The following is a 15866-nucleotide window of genomic DNA, read 5'->3' on the forward strand; positions in this document are numbered from 1 at the left end:
GTGACAATAACCTAAACTACAGTGCATAGGAGCCAAGGTAGAGGTAGATTGATTCTCTGGGGGAGCGCTATGGATTCCGCCGCATCAGCATTCCCTCCACACGAGCGGCTCCCGGCCTGATTAATTGCAGTTAGTCAATTACCCTTTCACACAGATGGCCCATCAGGTTGAAGGTTGATGGAGAATAAGACTGCTGCGCTTAGCAACGTCACGCGAAGCCAAATGGCCAGGTATCCTTCAGGTACCCTTCCCACGCGAGAAGCACCATCCATCATCACAGTGAACCTGTGCGATGTTTACAGCAGGCTAAAGAGCTGCATAGGCCAAAACACGGACAGCTATCAAAGTGTAGGAAGCGGTTTTAATTTATGCACACAAGCAAACAAAACATACAAGTAAAAAAAAAGACAGGATAAGTAGAAATTGAAACATGAGGAACCTCAAGTATCAAATACTTGTGGTGTTTTTAAAAGACTTTTTTTTACAAATAAAAATCTAAACAGTTGGAATAAGTGTTACTTAGTTTGTGTTAAGGATGATTTGATGTGATATACAATTTATATGCTCTGTTAAACAGGAGCTTGAAAATCACCAGAACATCATCAAAAGAGACCCAACAAGGCGCTTTAATGATGAAGGATGAAAACTGAAGCGTCTCATTGGTTTACTTTTAATAACCCTGTGGTTTTCATTTTGTTACCTGGATGTCTTAAAAAAATTATGTACATAAGCAACAAGTGTATTAGGTATTCTTGTAATAAAAAATGTAAAGATACCTTTAGTTTATATTAAAAAATGAATGACAGTAGCATGACTGTTTTTAGTTAGCATGGCCTAACTAGCACTGTTCATCAGTGAATGAAGGTCTATAAAAAGCTACACACACACATACAGACCAGTGAGGCTTCTGGAGCCAATCTGATGCCAGTATTCATTATTGTGTATTTTAGTATCGTATAACACAGTGGACTGCAAAACACACCGTGGAAATTATACACAGTTGAATGACCTACAGAATTAATGACCTTGCAGTGAGGTCATGACCCTTTGTGGGCCTAAATGTAATAAAAATCTAAAAACATTATTCATCATAGTTATGAAATGATAGTTTATTTTTTTTAAATCATGAAATAAGAATAAAAAATAAAACTCTTTATCGGCCTTAAAACGGCCCTTCACCATGCATCTCCATTTTTATGCAGGGATTGTCTCTGGCTAAGATGAATGTCAAAGGTCAAACCCCCTCACAGGAAGTAAATAAAATCCAACTGTGAAAATTGTATTCATTTATTCTAACTTGTTAAATATTTATGAATTAATTGTAGCAATTAACGTGTTAATTTTGGCAGCCCTCTTTTGTATTACATTGTATTATTTATAACAATACAGTTACTTTAAATGATTTTTGTATTATTTGCATTACTCACCAAAACCATTTGGAGTTATTACATTTAATTCATGAAAATGTTTTGCCAAAATTAGTAATTTTGCTTTGTGTTTTGCAGTGCACTTTACTGTCACGTGTGACTCACTAAAAAACACAAAAATAATACTGCCATTACATTTACTCGACTGAGTTTACTATACAGAACATCGATATTTCAACCAACAATACCAGCTCGACTAACAAGAGTCCCATATGACAAAGAAAACATGAACCCAGCTGACGAATGGCCTACAAAGTATCTACAATTCTGGCTCAGTCGGCCCGACAGCCCGGGGAGGCGAGTGCGCTGGGCACCCTGGAGGCTCCCCAGCGAGGCACAGGGGCTGCTGACACAGCACCGCAGACACAGCTGTCCCCTGGGCGATGTCCCCCGGGCGATGGGTCCCAGACGCTGGAATGCATTCAACCATGCAAATAAATGAAGCAACAAAATAGTCTGTCTGGTGAAGTCATGCAAAGCGCTTTATGTCTCTCCTCTCTCAAACATAAAAAGTTCTCTTCTTTTTTTTCTTCTTCAGAGAGTTCACAGGAATTTAAAAAAACAAAAAAAAACACCTCTTCCAACTAACTTATTCCTGACTCTCCTGGGGAGTGTGAATGTTGAGGAGCAAAAATTTCACAGTTGGAACTGTTCCCAAGTTCATGCACCTGCTGGCGCTGGCATCCTACCTTAACTCAAGCAAGGCGTGGCGCATGAGTTCACTGGCAGTAGATGGTGACATGGTCCCACACAGAAAGTCTCTTTAACATCATGACCACAAAAAAAGCCTAAAAAAGATAAATCTACTACAGTATGCATGATGGTGGTGTCCTTATCATGTGTCAATCCAACGTAAGAAGCCACATTAATAGTCGTCGTAGGTGTTCACATCTGTGAAGAATGTGTTAGTGTAGGTTTTTCCGGTGAGCTGGGGGTTGAAGTATTTATTTCTTTCCTCCAGGATCAAGTTATTCTTATTGAAGGCCTGCAAAGAAAGAGGCATTAGGTCAGTCAAGATCTAATAATACATAATATTAACAATAATACTATTTCATCTGTATGGATGAACCTTTGTTTAGGCCACTAAAGGTAAAAGAAAATGCAGTGATCTGAAAATAACGAAATAAAGTACCGGGGATCAACACAACATGGGCATGCTGATGTTAAATACTGTAACCAAACCAAATGGCGCCCAAGGAGGGTGCAGCCTGACAGCTCTTCATGCAATATTACAAGGTAATAGTATAATAAGCCCATATCAAAACAGCAAAACAAAAATGAGAAGCAGTTGATAGATTTATGACATTTTGGCTATTTGTGAGCAAAATTTTAGAGCAAAATTTGAAATCGAATACACAGTATTTGTACGTTCACCTCCGCTACAACACCCCAATAGCTCACTCTTGAAGGGACCAAATGCTGAACACAGCTGTGAGTCTCAACCATAACCTGAAATAACCTGGTACCTGTGAGCATATTCTTGCACTGCCGTCGGATGTAGCTGCAACACAACACACTCCAAGACACTGCTACAAGTTTATTATGGACACTTAGGGTTCAATTCAATCGTGTTGGTGCTCTGCCACAGTCACTTTACATTCCACGTCTACCCCGATCAGCCATAACATTATGGCTATTTTTGAGCACAAAATAGCCATGGCCCTACCAGGCACGGAAGTCATGTTGTGGTATCTGGTATCTGCAGCCATTTGTGAGCCAGGTTTATATGTCTCAGGACTAGGTAGGTGGTACATGTCAAATGAATGCAGGATATAAGTTTTCCTTGTAGAACATTGCCCAAAGCATCACACTGCTCCTGCCAGCTTGAAGTCTTCCCATAGTGCAGGCTGGTATCATGGTATCTTACTCAGATAATTACATTTAAAAAATATAGCTGACAATGCACAAGCAGCTGGCCATCCTTTTTTCATGATTTAAAAGAAAATGTCATTCATCAGGCCAGGACGCCTTCTATTGCTTGTGGCCCATTATAAGTCCTTTGGGCTGTGACCAAGGGTCGTCATCCACATATACAGCAAACTGTGATGTGTGTTCTGTCACTCTACCCATCACAATTTCATCCTTGTCAAAGCATCCTAAACATCAACTTCAACACTGTTGAAATGAAATAATAAAGGCAACAAGATAATCAATAATATGCACTTCACTAGTCATAATGTAATGGCTGATGTTCTTGCTGAACTTGAGGAAGTTAATTCACATTTTGGATAACAATAAACCTGCCGGCAGAGACTGCATGATCATTTTAAGATCCTTTCGCCAAACAACAGCAACATAAAACATTAGACTTTGGCAAAATTCCACTTCCACCACCAGCATTGTTTCTTTAAGTGGGCATCTTAAAGAAACAGACCCACCCCCACCTGAAACCCCATTTTCAGATCCCATTATCCACAGGCTTTCCCCAAGTGAGACAAATATTGCAAGTGCAAACTGCATACAAAATGAAGCCTCTGTTGTCCAGGACTGTTCTGTTCAGCCCTTTTTATTGCACACAGTTTATTACACTGAAACCAGAGTGTTGCAACTGAATCTTGCACTAACTAATTAAAAACCTAAAGCTATATATATATATATGCACCAGATGCGACAGAAGGAACAAAGCGTGTATTTTTGCCACATAAGTCACATGAATCACTGTAATTGGTCTCTCATCGTGAGCTTTTGATACAAAAAAAAAAAAAAAAAAAAGATTATGAGCTCTTCCCATCCCCCCCGAATAATTGGAAAGAATAATTACACGAGTTGGATCCTGGTAAACTAAAAAAGCGACCAGGACCAGGAAGGCGCTGATGATTGAGTAAATGGACAGATACAAGGACAAAGGATTAATCTGCACTAACAAGACTATTAGTGCAGGAACTGTGAGAGACCGAAGGCCACAAGCATGCGACGGAGGTGAAAGCCAGACACGGGGGCGTTGAGAGAGGGGAGAGAAAAAAAGAAGAGGAACGAACAGCGGAGAGAAAAAAAAAAAGGCAAAAGAAACAGAAGAAACTTATGGAGAACACTGCCTTCTCACAAGCCCCAGAGCTGCCCTGCGGGATGGGTATGGATGATGGTGTTTGCAGGCGAACACAATGCAGTGGCGCCGACCTGCCACGCACAAGAGGGCTCACAGGAGGAGGCGCAATTCGGAAGAAGTCGGACAGGCAGAAGGTGCAAGGTCGGTCAGAGTTAGTAGAAAATCTCCAGGCCCCGCGTCACGCCAATGTTAGAAGACAGAGCCTGGCGCATGCTGTGGTCGTCCAAGGGCAACAGTACGGAAACGTCAGGCTGCAAAGAGGAACGGTGAGAGGAATGGTCATCCATAGAGGAAGAGGACAGAGAGGGGGGGGGGACACAGGGACGCAGTGCCCTCCATAACATAAATCTGGGAAATGCTAGTCTAGAGGGCTTTTGTTTTGGGAATATGCACCATAATTTTCAAGGCAAGCTGATCAATCGTGGGAGTTATCGCCATTATCAGCGTTGCCAGGTACGGCACTCCTGGAGCCGTCAAAGTTACTACTCTCATCTGATGGGCTGTCAGTCACGCAGCTCACTATAACACCAACATATCGGATTTTTCTGCAGGCTTTTACGGATCAATATTTCATAGCTTTCTCTCTCTCTCTGCCTCTCTTTCTCTCTCTCCTGAGTGAAGGTACAATGTCAGTGGCTTTCATTGGTTCAGCATGTGGAATCTTTTTTTTTTTTTCTAATTCTCATTAGTGACTTTCTTTAACAATGTGAACTGTAATGTGAGATGCTAGTGCTGGCAGTGGCTGCCTGTTCACTTATGAGAAAGCAGTGTATGAGAGTATGAGTATCTACGACACGATACATTACGCATCTATACACACACACACACACACACACACACACACACCAGCTAACACCCACTGAACCTAGGCTGCCGCTGCTACACTGCAGTATGCGTGATGGAAATGTGTGCAGCCTACAGATGGAACAGTGCTCTACAGACCTTGATGGCCTCCACAGAGTCATACTTGTCCAGCTTGTTGATGTGGTTGGTGATGCTGGTGTTGAGTGGGGCCGCAGATATTGGGTGAATGACCGTGGCATCGTGGGACTGCTGCTGGTACCTCTGGCAGTAGGTGTAAACCAACAAAGTAACCAGGCAGCCCAGGATGGAGCTGCTGAGGCCAACAGCAATCATGTGGAATACGTTGAAATCTGTGGACAGGTCAAGGTGGGACTTTTACTAGATGGATTTGGAAATCTGGAACCTTATTACACAGGTACCAAAAATATTCACGCTGCAGCACAGTCGTCCAAAGCCATTGTGTTCTATACAATGTCCATTAGCAAGATGACCATCACAAGAGAGCAAATTACCTCCACATCGCCGATCGTCATGACTTGACCGAGCAATGGGGATTTCTGAAGAAGAAAAAGATGAAAGCAGCACTTGTTAAGCTGACAAATGAGATCATTGGTAGCAGCGAAAATTGCCACCAAATACAGAACGAAACATCACCATAAAATCTAAATGGCCGATAATTAACTTGCTTAAGGAGTCATTAAAAGAAATGGAGTACAAGACTCTTCTAATGAGGCATAATGACACATTACTCCGAAAAGGGCTGGTGCACTGCTGAGGACATGAGGCCATTTTTCCCAGATCTTTTCCAGACTCCCGGAGTTCCACAGCTTACCCCCAGCCGCAGAGGGATATCACAGCACATCTTTGTCGGATTTGCGAGTTTATTATGTTTCTCCCTGTTACTCCCTGGCTGTCACGCCCACTAGAGGGTTCGTGCGTGTAGGCGATACTGTAAGAGATCGCTGTAATGTGCTCCTTCGATCAGCCCACTTAGGAAGGGGAAATGGACGAGAGCCTAATTATCCCTGCAAAGCTACAAATCGATGGTTTGGTGTGTCTCACGTTACGAGCCTGTCGATGGAAGGAGTTGTTGGGGGGAAGGCTGCACCCACCTGGGATGAAGTTGGAGTCGGGGAGGCAGGAGCGCATCTCGCTGCTGTTCCCCGAGCACTGGTTCCCCATGGGAAAGAGCACGTCGCAGTGACGCACGCGCGTCTGGAAGCCGGAGGAGTCGCAGGGCGACCACTCCGACCAATCAGACCAGCTCTCTGCAGGAGGAAGAAAGATGTGACCTGAGTACGAACATTAACCCCTCTAAAAAGAAAAAGTCACAAGCTAATTAGAAGTTATTGATCAGGGTGTGATTGCAGTGAAAGGTTGCGATAAAGCTCGGAGCAGAAATGGACGAGTTGGGCAGCCCCTGCTAACTCTCCGTGGAGGTTTCTACGGTCGTTCGGATCCCTGTTAGTTGTAATTAATTCAGTGATAGAAGTCGGGCGACTGCAACCTATGAAAGGTCATCTGTAAGCGTCTGTCTGGATCGAGGTAATGGATGACTTGACATTTGCATTGAGGGAACTCTCCATTTTTTAACCTTACTGCGTTCTGATAAGCCAGCCTCCAATCACACCTCCATCTGCCTCATCTGCACCCAGCAGTAATTTACCTGCATTTACTTCAATCAGGACACCGAAACGAACCTTTTGCTTTAAAGTGTGACATTTTCGTTTTCACGTGCTTGTCTCCATGATAATCTACTATTCTACATTAAGCATGCAGGATGGTCCATCAGTACACCACAAGAAAAGATAAAAGTGCACTTGTGAAGGTGAGCTTTGTACATGGAAAGGTAAACCGTGTGTATAAAACCTACATTTCAATAAAAGTTCAGACATTTGGCTGACATTTTGCAACAAAAAAAGGCAATAATTACGGTTAAAAGGTTTGGATTACCAATATATAGATTACATATTCCTAACAGATACATACATGTATATACTTTTTTCTTACTTTTTACCTTAAATCTTCACATTAATGCTAACATCACACATTCTCTGTATGAGTTTTATGCACACAGTGGCCATTTTTGTAGAATCCAACGCAAAAACATATTTCGTTTTTTCATGGCTTCTTTGTTCACTGTTTTCATCAAAAGCCGAGATGATCATTAACATGAGTGAATGATAAGAAAGTGTTCAGCATAAACCTTCAGGACTGCTGGAAATGTAAGATGTGTCTTTATTGGACTGCGGCGACACCCCCAAGCAGGAGACGACGAGGGTCGGCAAATGACGACGAGAGCAACATGGTGGAAACAACTAATTCTGATTGGTCTACGCCAACTTCCTGGGAGTCAAATGCATAAAAGAATTTTCTCTTGTGGTCTCTTGTGGTTTCTGCCAGGTAACATCAGATTGGAGTGGTTTTAATATAGTGCTGTGTGATGAGAGTGTTTATACTTCTTTTTACAGAAACCGTGCACATTATCTAACTTAAGGTGGTGCCGAGAAGACAATAGTGTGAAATGCTGCAATCACAGCAAAATCTTGCTGCTTTCGAGAAATTATGTTTCTCTAACATTTGAATTTCAAACTCTTATTTGCTTTTTTTTTTTACATTTATTACATAACCTCACATGGGTTATTTCAGAGTCCCGTCTTCAGTTTTGTTCTTTAATGAAAAAAATGCCAGACCCACAAATAAGTAGGTGTGTCCAAACTTTGACAGGTGGTGTAAGTTAGGGGTATGTTAATCGTATAATCAATGCATCGTGATGCAGATCATGGTGATTCTGCATCGATGCAGTGCAGAATATAATCAAGTACATCATAATGACGTTGCTTGCCGCTCTGGGTAGGAGTTTCATGCCGTGCGGAACATTTTTAAACCAATAGAATCAAAGCGAGCTAGTGTACCTTCTGCCACTTCGAAACACATACCAAGTGGAAATGGAGGAAAATGTGATCTTAACAGTCTTAACTGAATGCTGACAGGTTTCCTGCTCATTGTAGACCTTAACTCTTGCATTTAAAAACATCATGTGACAATGTATGGACAATTTATGGATTGCATCGTGAATGCATCGTGATGCATCGTGATCTCGAGACCAGTGAAGGTTCACACCTCTAGTATATGTGCACAGTGTAAAATTGTTAAATATATGTACATTTATTTAATGCATTTATTTACATGCAGCTTAGTAAGTGTGAGAATATATGTAAGTCTATATGCATATGACCATCTGCATGTGTATTTACATTTAAGGAATTTAGCTGATGCTCTTATCCAGAGTGACTTGCAATCAGTAGTTACAGGGACAGCCCCCCTGGAGACACTGAAGGTTAATTGTCTTGCTCAGGCTCAGTGGTAGTAAGTTGAATCTGTGACATTGTGGCATTCCGGTTCATAGGTGAGTGTACTGTAGTTTGAGTGTGTACCTGGACATGGCTGTGTGTTGCACAGGGCCTCTTCCGTGTGCAGGCCCAAGCATATGTCTCCACCATAAGCCGGTGGGGGGTTGCTGCAGGTGCGTGTGCGCATGTAATGTCCTCCTCCACACGACACAGAGCATTTAGACCAGGCTGACCAACATGACCAACTCCCGTCCACTGCAAGAGGAGAAGAAGTTGCATTAGTGGTGAAGGATTACACTTCTGAAATCTTCTCAGAAGCGGAGGAAATGCAAACTAATTCAGTGATGTTCTGTTTGCAGATACATGCTAAATTCCTGGTTCTCTCATGAGAAGCACTTTCATGCTTTAAAGAGACCTTCTGAATATGTCATTTCTGAAAACGCCTCTAAGCCAATCACACATTACAATGCACTTAGACTGGAGATGCACTTGTGTTTGAGTTGACTGCTACTGGAAATGTGAACATAGTTATTATCATCCTTGTGCAATACTGAATTATTCCAAAAGAAGCTGCAGAGTATTCAGAATTCATAAAATATACTGTATATTCTGCAGTTCTCATCAGCTGGCACGAGTATTGTGCAGCATTGACAGTAGTGATTATCTGTGGAGCAGAAATAGTCTTCCAACCTCACATCATAGCCCTACACTGCCTCCATCCCTCATATATATATTGCATCTTACATAATCGTAGCATTCATTTAGAAGGATTCTGCACACAGCTCTGGACACGGTGTGAAATGGACGTGAAATGGACTTCACATGGTTAATCTCAGAATTATCTCACATATCCTGAGCTCATTTAAGGAGAAAAGAAATAGCACGAGGGCACACACATAACGGTGTGTGTGAAGCAGTACAGAGGCAAGCATGCAGTGCGAACACAACGTTTCTCACACCGGCATGACCCCTTTGGCAATTAAGGAAACTAAATAAAGTATCTGGCTCCCATTAACCCGGCCTCCTTAATACATCTTCCATGACTCCAGATGTCACAATTGAAAGTCGGGGGTAATTGCTTCAACTAAATATCCTGAAACCCAGGATAGGAACAAAGGCAGCCGTTTGGAATTTAAGTTGCAATGTAAGTATCGCTTTTATGCGCTGCACGTCTTTTTATTAGTGGGTGAAGAGCCACAATGAGTATTGTGCCAAGTGTTCGGGGATTGTTCTAGATTGGTTTTTAACAGTAGTGAATGCGTAATTGAACCCCTTAGAGATTTTTGCCATCTACTCGCAATTTCTCTACTGGAAAGTGACAGACCAGTCAATTCCTGTCTGCGTATGACGAATATTCTCATCTGGTCCAGGGGCTCCAGCAACAAGAAAAGATTAATTTGTTTCAAAGCCCAGATGAATAGAGTTCCCAGAGACCCCTTTTCTCTCTTTCCCAAATACAATAAGATGCTTGACATCAAGCCCAGCCTGTGGATTTCACACGGCAAGACTAAATCCTGAGCTGAGGGAGGATGATGTTCACTTTACCCAGTTCCAATTTCAATGGCCTTACCAGCAGGCCTCAACAACCCCAAAACAAACATGCCACCCACCTACACTGAAAATGACAGGTTGTTGTCCCAGGCCAGGATTGGGAAATTATTTTAAATAATAAACAGCTAAATGCTATTTTTACATTTAGTTTACATTTGAATTTATTAGGATCTGTGTCTGTGTCGTGTTGCTTATAGCCGCGGGCTCCCTGGTAAGTCCCAGTCCTGTAATGTGCACTTGCTGTTACCTTTTGCACTTCCGGGTGGTGGGTTCATTAACACGGTCTCTCCCCAGGTCCCATCGGCACAGATAGTGATAGTTCTGTCTTCATTCTGTCTCATTCGCTCCTCTATATAAGCCCTGTGTGATCCAAAGTCTACAAAGCGGATACCCAACACGAATTCCGCGCTCTTCCCTGTGTTGTGTGTGCTGTGGAGTGCTATTATCTTTGAGTGTCACACAGGACCGTGCGCAAGCACAAGGAATCCCTCAGCCTGTCTCTTATATGCAGTGTATTGGGCACATGTTGGTTTGTTTTTGCTTTGTTGTCTTCTCCAGGATCATCTCTCAGGCTCCCCCCCCCCAAACCCTCGTCAGGAGATCGTCTGCGGGTGGAGCCTTGTGTTTTTTCTTAGGCCATTAAAAATGAAGACATGGGTCGGCTGGCATTGATTCTGTCGATCTTGGAGTTGTGCCTGTTTAGAGAATTGCCTTATCTTTGAGTAGAGACATAGCTGTGCTTTTGAGATAACCTGTACTGTACAGTATTTAAGCTTTAGTTTTAGTTAGTATAGTTTAGTTTAGTGTGTATATGGGGCAGTGGTGGCCTAGCGGTTAAGGAAGCGGCCCGTAATCAGAAGGTTGCCGGTTCGAATCCAGATCCGCCAAGGTACCACTGAGGTGCCACTGAGCAAAGCACCGTCCCCACACACTGCTCCCCGGGCGCTGGTCATGGCTGCCCACTGCTCACTTAGGGTAATGGGTTAAATGCAGAGGACAAATTTCACTGTGTGCACCGTGTGCTGTGCTGCTGTGTATCACATGTGACAATCACTTCACTTTAAAACTTTAAAAAATATATATTTTTCTTTTTTTATTGCACTATTGGGTGGGGGGTTTTCTGTGTGAAATGTTATTTCAATACACGGTGGACTGGTGAACCCCATGTGCAGGGAAAAGGTAGTATGAGCACGCTCCTATATATCACCCATAGGTAAGTGTCTGTTTATAGTAGTGGGCGGGCGCTTTGGAAGTTTTGGAAGGCCAGGTAGTCAACCTGTATGTTACTAACCCTTAGGACTAGGGGTTTTGTAGGGTTAGTAGTGTTTATTTCTTTGTCTGCTTTGGCGCCATCCATGGTGCTTTCACCTGTGTGTGTGTGTGTATATGTTTTAAACTTCTGCCACTATTTTTGTACAATGGTCCCCACGTTTTCACACAACACCTACACTCACATCTTCACCACCCTTGTTCCCCCATGGCCCTAGACCAGGGGTTAGATTTTAACCAGCCAATCACGTCACAGGACTGGGTGGACAGTTAACACATACAGACAACTTGTTTTCAGCACTTGGCATGGTGGATTGGTTCTCCTTTTTAGCGATCCTCTGTTTTTTTTTTTTTTTTTTACTATAAACTAAAAATATGCAGACAGTTTTAGACTGGTACAATACAGCCTAGAACTGGGACCAGTCAAAATGTGATCACTCACATAATATAATCAATTTGGGTAGGGAAAATTTATGTTTGATAGATAATCCATTTTAATGCTTGGATATTTTCGGTAGTGTTATTTGCCAGCTATCAAGAACTCAATGTTTTTGCTGTAGAGCAACAGAAATCCTGTTTGTTCATGTTTTTACATTCATCCATAAAAAAAAAAAATTCTTGATTTTGTAGTTTTTGGATGAAGAGTAGTGCATAAACAATTCAAAATACACACAAATAATGAGAATGTTGGACTTGAGGAGCTTTGACAAGAGGAACTGAAGGCATATCAACATTTCTCAAAACTCAACCGTAAGTTGAGACAAATGACCAAAATCAAGGTAAGTGCTGAAAATGGATGAACTATAAGGGAGTAAAAGGTACTGACTAATGTGTATAGGCTAATGGGATGACATAATGGATAATGGTACTTGCAGAGGAGATGGTCAACATAATGGCCCCCATTTGTTTGTCCTGTTTTCTGGGCTACACGCCGTTCCCAAGTGGATGGATTAGCAACAATGTGATTAGGGGCTCCGGCCGTTGGCCATGCGCATCAGCACATATGAAGACAGATTGCTGAGGAGGACCTAGGCAAGCAGGATTACTGAGACGCCGGGCCCCTCAAACGGTATTTGATTAATAGCGATTAGAAAGGAACCCCTCTGCGCTTGTGTGAGGCCCCATCTTCGGCCAGGTACGGTTCGATAGCCGTGCACCGGCGGCACGCTCCCTCACGCACTGAGAGGAGAGAGGCCCACATTTAATTAGCGGCGGCCCCGCCCTCCAGCGCCAGAGTGAGCCATATCACATTGTCAGAGGCTCCGGCGATGGCGAACAGCTCCTCGCCGCCTGGAGAATAATTATCCCGCCATGTAATTACACGCAATGATGCCACAGGGATTGGGCTTAAATTTCATCTGTAAATTGGGGTCTTCTCACCTCCTAACAGGGAACAATTTTTTTCTTCAGACGCATCCATTTTCTTTCACAGACACACAGCAGTCTTGCACTTGGCATTACAAGGGGAGAAAAATTGAGCTGAAAGTCCTTGAGTTGATCACCATGGGTGGTGCACTGTATCTCAACAGCACGAATGTGTCAGAATCAAAATGTGTTGGGCTGGAAATAAGCGTGTACGGGAATAAACGGCACAAACTGCTTTAGTGCATAATGTCTTTTGCATAATGTCCCCTTGGTTCCCTTTCTTCCTCACCTGGGCAGGGTGTGACATTACACTCCTGGAACTCCTGTGCAGATCCTAGGCAGGCGATGCCCCCGTATTTGGGTTTGGGGTTGGTGCAGGTGCGCTTTCGGGTGCGGATGCCCTGGCTGCAGTCCCTGCTGCATTGAGACCACGAGCTCCAGGCCGACCAGCCACCGTTGACCGTGAGCCCAGTGATTCGTCCTGACCGCAGCAGATCCCCTGAGCAGAAATAGCAGGACAGCAGAAAGTGTTTCACTATTCGGCACAGCAGTGCACATGAATTCAAATAACAATAAAATAAAATGATTAGTTGAAAAAACTCATGACCATGGACATGATGTATTAGAATCTATATGCTTACTGTTGTAACTCTTTTTCAAACAGATCAGCTCTCTTTTTTTATGCCACCAACTATGACACCATCATAATTATACAAAAATTATAGAATATTATAAAAAAGTAGGAATTACACAATTGAAAACTGAATTGTCCATTGCCAATGTTCATCTATTAAATTATTTAGATTCCATTTTACCTTCATTGACGAAAGAAATAATTTATTGTTATTACCACTGGTTGTTCCAATTGGTAATGTAATGGTCCACCAATGCTGCAAGGGCAAATTAAAAGCGCATGAGAGTGGAGGCTGAAAATTGTGCAAATCCAGCACCTTGCAACTCTTAATCAAATGCACATTTTGTTTTCCAATTTTGACGACAACCTAACCTTTAAACTTGCATTTCAAAGTGAAAAAAAAAATAAAGAAAACAGCATATCACTTTACTTGAGCCCTATCATAATGAAATACTCCAGGTAGATGCTGAGTTACAACCACAGCAAATAATGAATCCAATTTCATGGGAAAATATAAACAGGCCTGCCTGCTGGGTGTTTTGTATTCATTTTCCAGCTTTGACCGTGTTTACCCATTTGGAGCCTGACCTCTCTGTAGGTACACTTGACCTTGGGGGAGATCTAAGTTTGTGTGAAGAGCTGGCGTGCTGACAGGCCCATTGAGACTTGACTCTTTATTGATTCCGTGGGGGCGGAGGATTCAGCCGCCTCTCACCGCGACCTGGACGCTTTATCGAGGTGCTGCTCCAAAAGGCAGGATCCTCTAAAAGCCAATGGGGTGTTGCGTAATCTGCAGCACAGCGCCAAACTCCTCGTCATGATGGCAAGCGACCTCGGACTCTGATGACCACTCTGGCAGCAAATAACATGCTGTTCTACCACAGTGGGTGTCGAAACAGACTCCGCCGATTATGGCAAAGAAAACATTGAAGCAGATCAGAACAAAGCAGGGTTTAATCTAGTAGGTTTTGGTACCGCGGACACATTGTTTTCCTCAGTACTCACTGGCATAGCTTTTTATCTTCTTTTTTCACTCACTCTGCGGCGTTGTTGCACTGATCGGGTAAATGTTGGCTGATAGATGCTGATAGAGTTCATGTTGGAGTGGAAGTTTGAAACAGCCCTGACCCTTGGTACACGAGTGGTAATTACCATTTCCACATAAGTGATTCTTCCTTTGCTCACATTTCCCCTCCACTCTTAATCTCTATTACTGTAAAATAATTTAAATGAATTAATGCATAGTTTAAAATATGCATTATAGCATGTTTTAGGATTAATTCATTGATAGGCCTACTTTTATTATACTGTTCATTTTTTCATTTTATAAATCATTTTAATCATCATTTTTTCTTCACTCCTTCAGTGTGTTAAATTTACATATATATAGCATTCATCAGACGGCCTCATCCAGAGCGATAGTTACAGGGACAGTTTCCCTGGAGACACTCAGGGTTAAGTGTCTTGCTCAGGGACTCAACAGTAGTAAGTGGAGTTTGAACCTGGGACTTTGTTGTCTTCTGGTTCATAAGCAAGTGTCTTACACACTAGCACCCATATAAAATATCTGGACAACTAATTAGATTCTGATTCCGACTTTAATTCTGAGTAAAATAATGACTTCAGGTAAAGCAAAGGTTTATGCATAAGACAGAAAGTGTGGAAGTTTGCTATTTTACTAGACAAAAGCCAATATGACAGATACACTTGGTTGGACTCGCTGCCTTTATTTTCCTACACAGCTGTTGCTATGACACAAATCGCCCAGTTGTACAAGCAAACGCCTCGCTATTTAATATACAAAGTGACTTAGAGTGTCCAAAATATGACTGGGGCATTTTGCCATTGTCACGTTGAGCAAGTCTTGTGGATTTACTGAAATAAACAGATACAAAGAGGACTGCTTGCCATTTATTCATCCTGGAGAGGAGGATTATACTACCCACCCAGGTTTTTCAGGTCAAAGCATGTATATGTATTTTATGGCGGTCTTTTCGAAATGTGGGGCTTAATGTGAAGTTATCTGCTAGGCAGTTATCCTGATGACACATTTCCTGATAATGATGCATCTTAACAGTTATGTGTGTTCCTTGCAAGCAATTTCATGAACGTTTTTTTGTAGCATTCTTGTGCCTATTTCCCAAACAAGCAAATAAAATGCCACTCCTAAGATCGTCTTAATGCAGAGTTTACAGAAATAGGAGGTGGTGACCATAAACCATTGTTCAAAAAATCTATGTGTTTCTGTCAGGATTGCCTGCAGCTGGGCTCCACACCGGAACTCAATCCTGACGCCCCATAAATGCCGGAAGTTTCCGCCCGTTCGGGGTCGCTGGCATTTTCGTGAACTCGCTGCACGAACTTGACCTAGTTTTGTTTTATGTGTTTTGAGTTCTGGCAATCGCCACACGCCTACG

The 15866-nt window shown here is 42.6% G+C and overlaps 1 protein-coding gene across 3 annotated transcripts in view; it reads right to left on the reverse strand.

The window, feature by feature from the left end:
* Positions 1–341: 341 nt before the first annotated feature.
* The window catches only part of LOC114766327 (semaphorin-5A-like), a 100980-nt gene continuing 85455 nt past the window's right edge, over positions 342–15866 (reverse strand). The window contains exons 17-23 of one of the 3 annotated variants that reach the window (XR_003742780.1): positions 13105–13314; positions 8715–8885; positions 6390–6545; positions 5790–5834; positions 5416–5627; positions 4556–4724; positions 2280–2412 (exon numbers count right to left, since the gene is read on the reverse strand). Coding sequence is in view for 1 of the 3 variants with exons in the window: in XM_028957044.1 (XP_028812877.1) it covers positions 2293–2412; positions 5416–5627; positions 5790–5834; positions 6390–6545; positions 8715–8885; positions 13105–13314 (914 nt within the window). In the remaining 2 variants the exon portion in view is untranslated. Of the gene's footprint in view, positions 2413–4544; positions 4725–5415; positions 5628–5789; positions 5835–6389; positions 6546–8714; positions 8886–13104; positions 13315–15866 lie in introns of all 3 variants that reach the window. The other 2 variants (XR_003742779.1, XM_028957044.1) reach the window with 2 other exon arrangements.

The sequence above is a fragment of the Denticeps clupeoides genome, chromosome 2 (assembly GCF_900700375.1).
Source record: "Denticeps clupeoides chromosome 2, fDenClu1.1, whole genome shotgun sequence".
Lineage (NCBI taxonomy): Eukaryota > Metazoa > Chordata > Actinopteri > Clupeiformes > Denticipitidae > Denticeps > Denticeps clupeoides.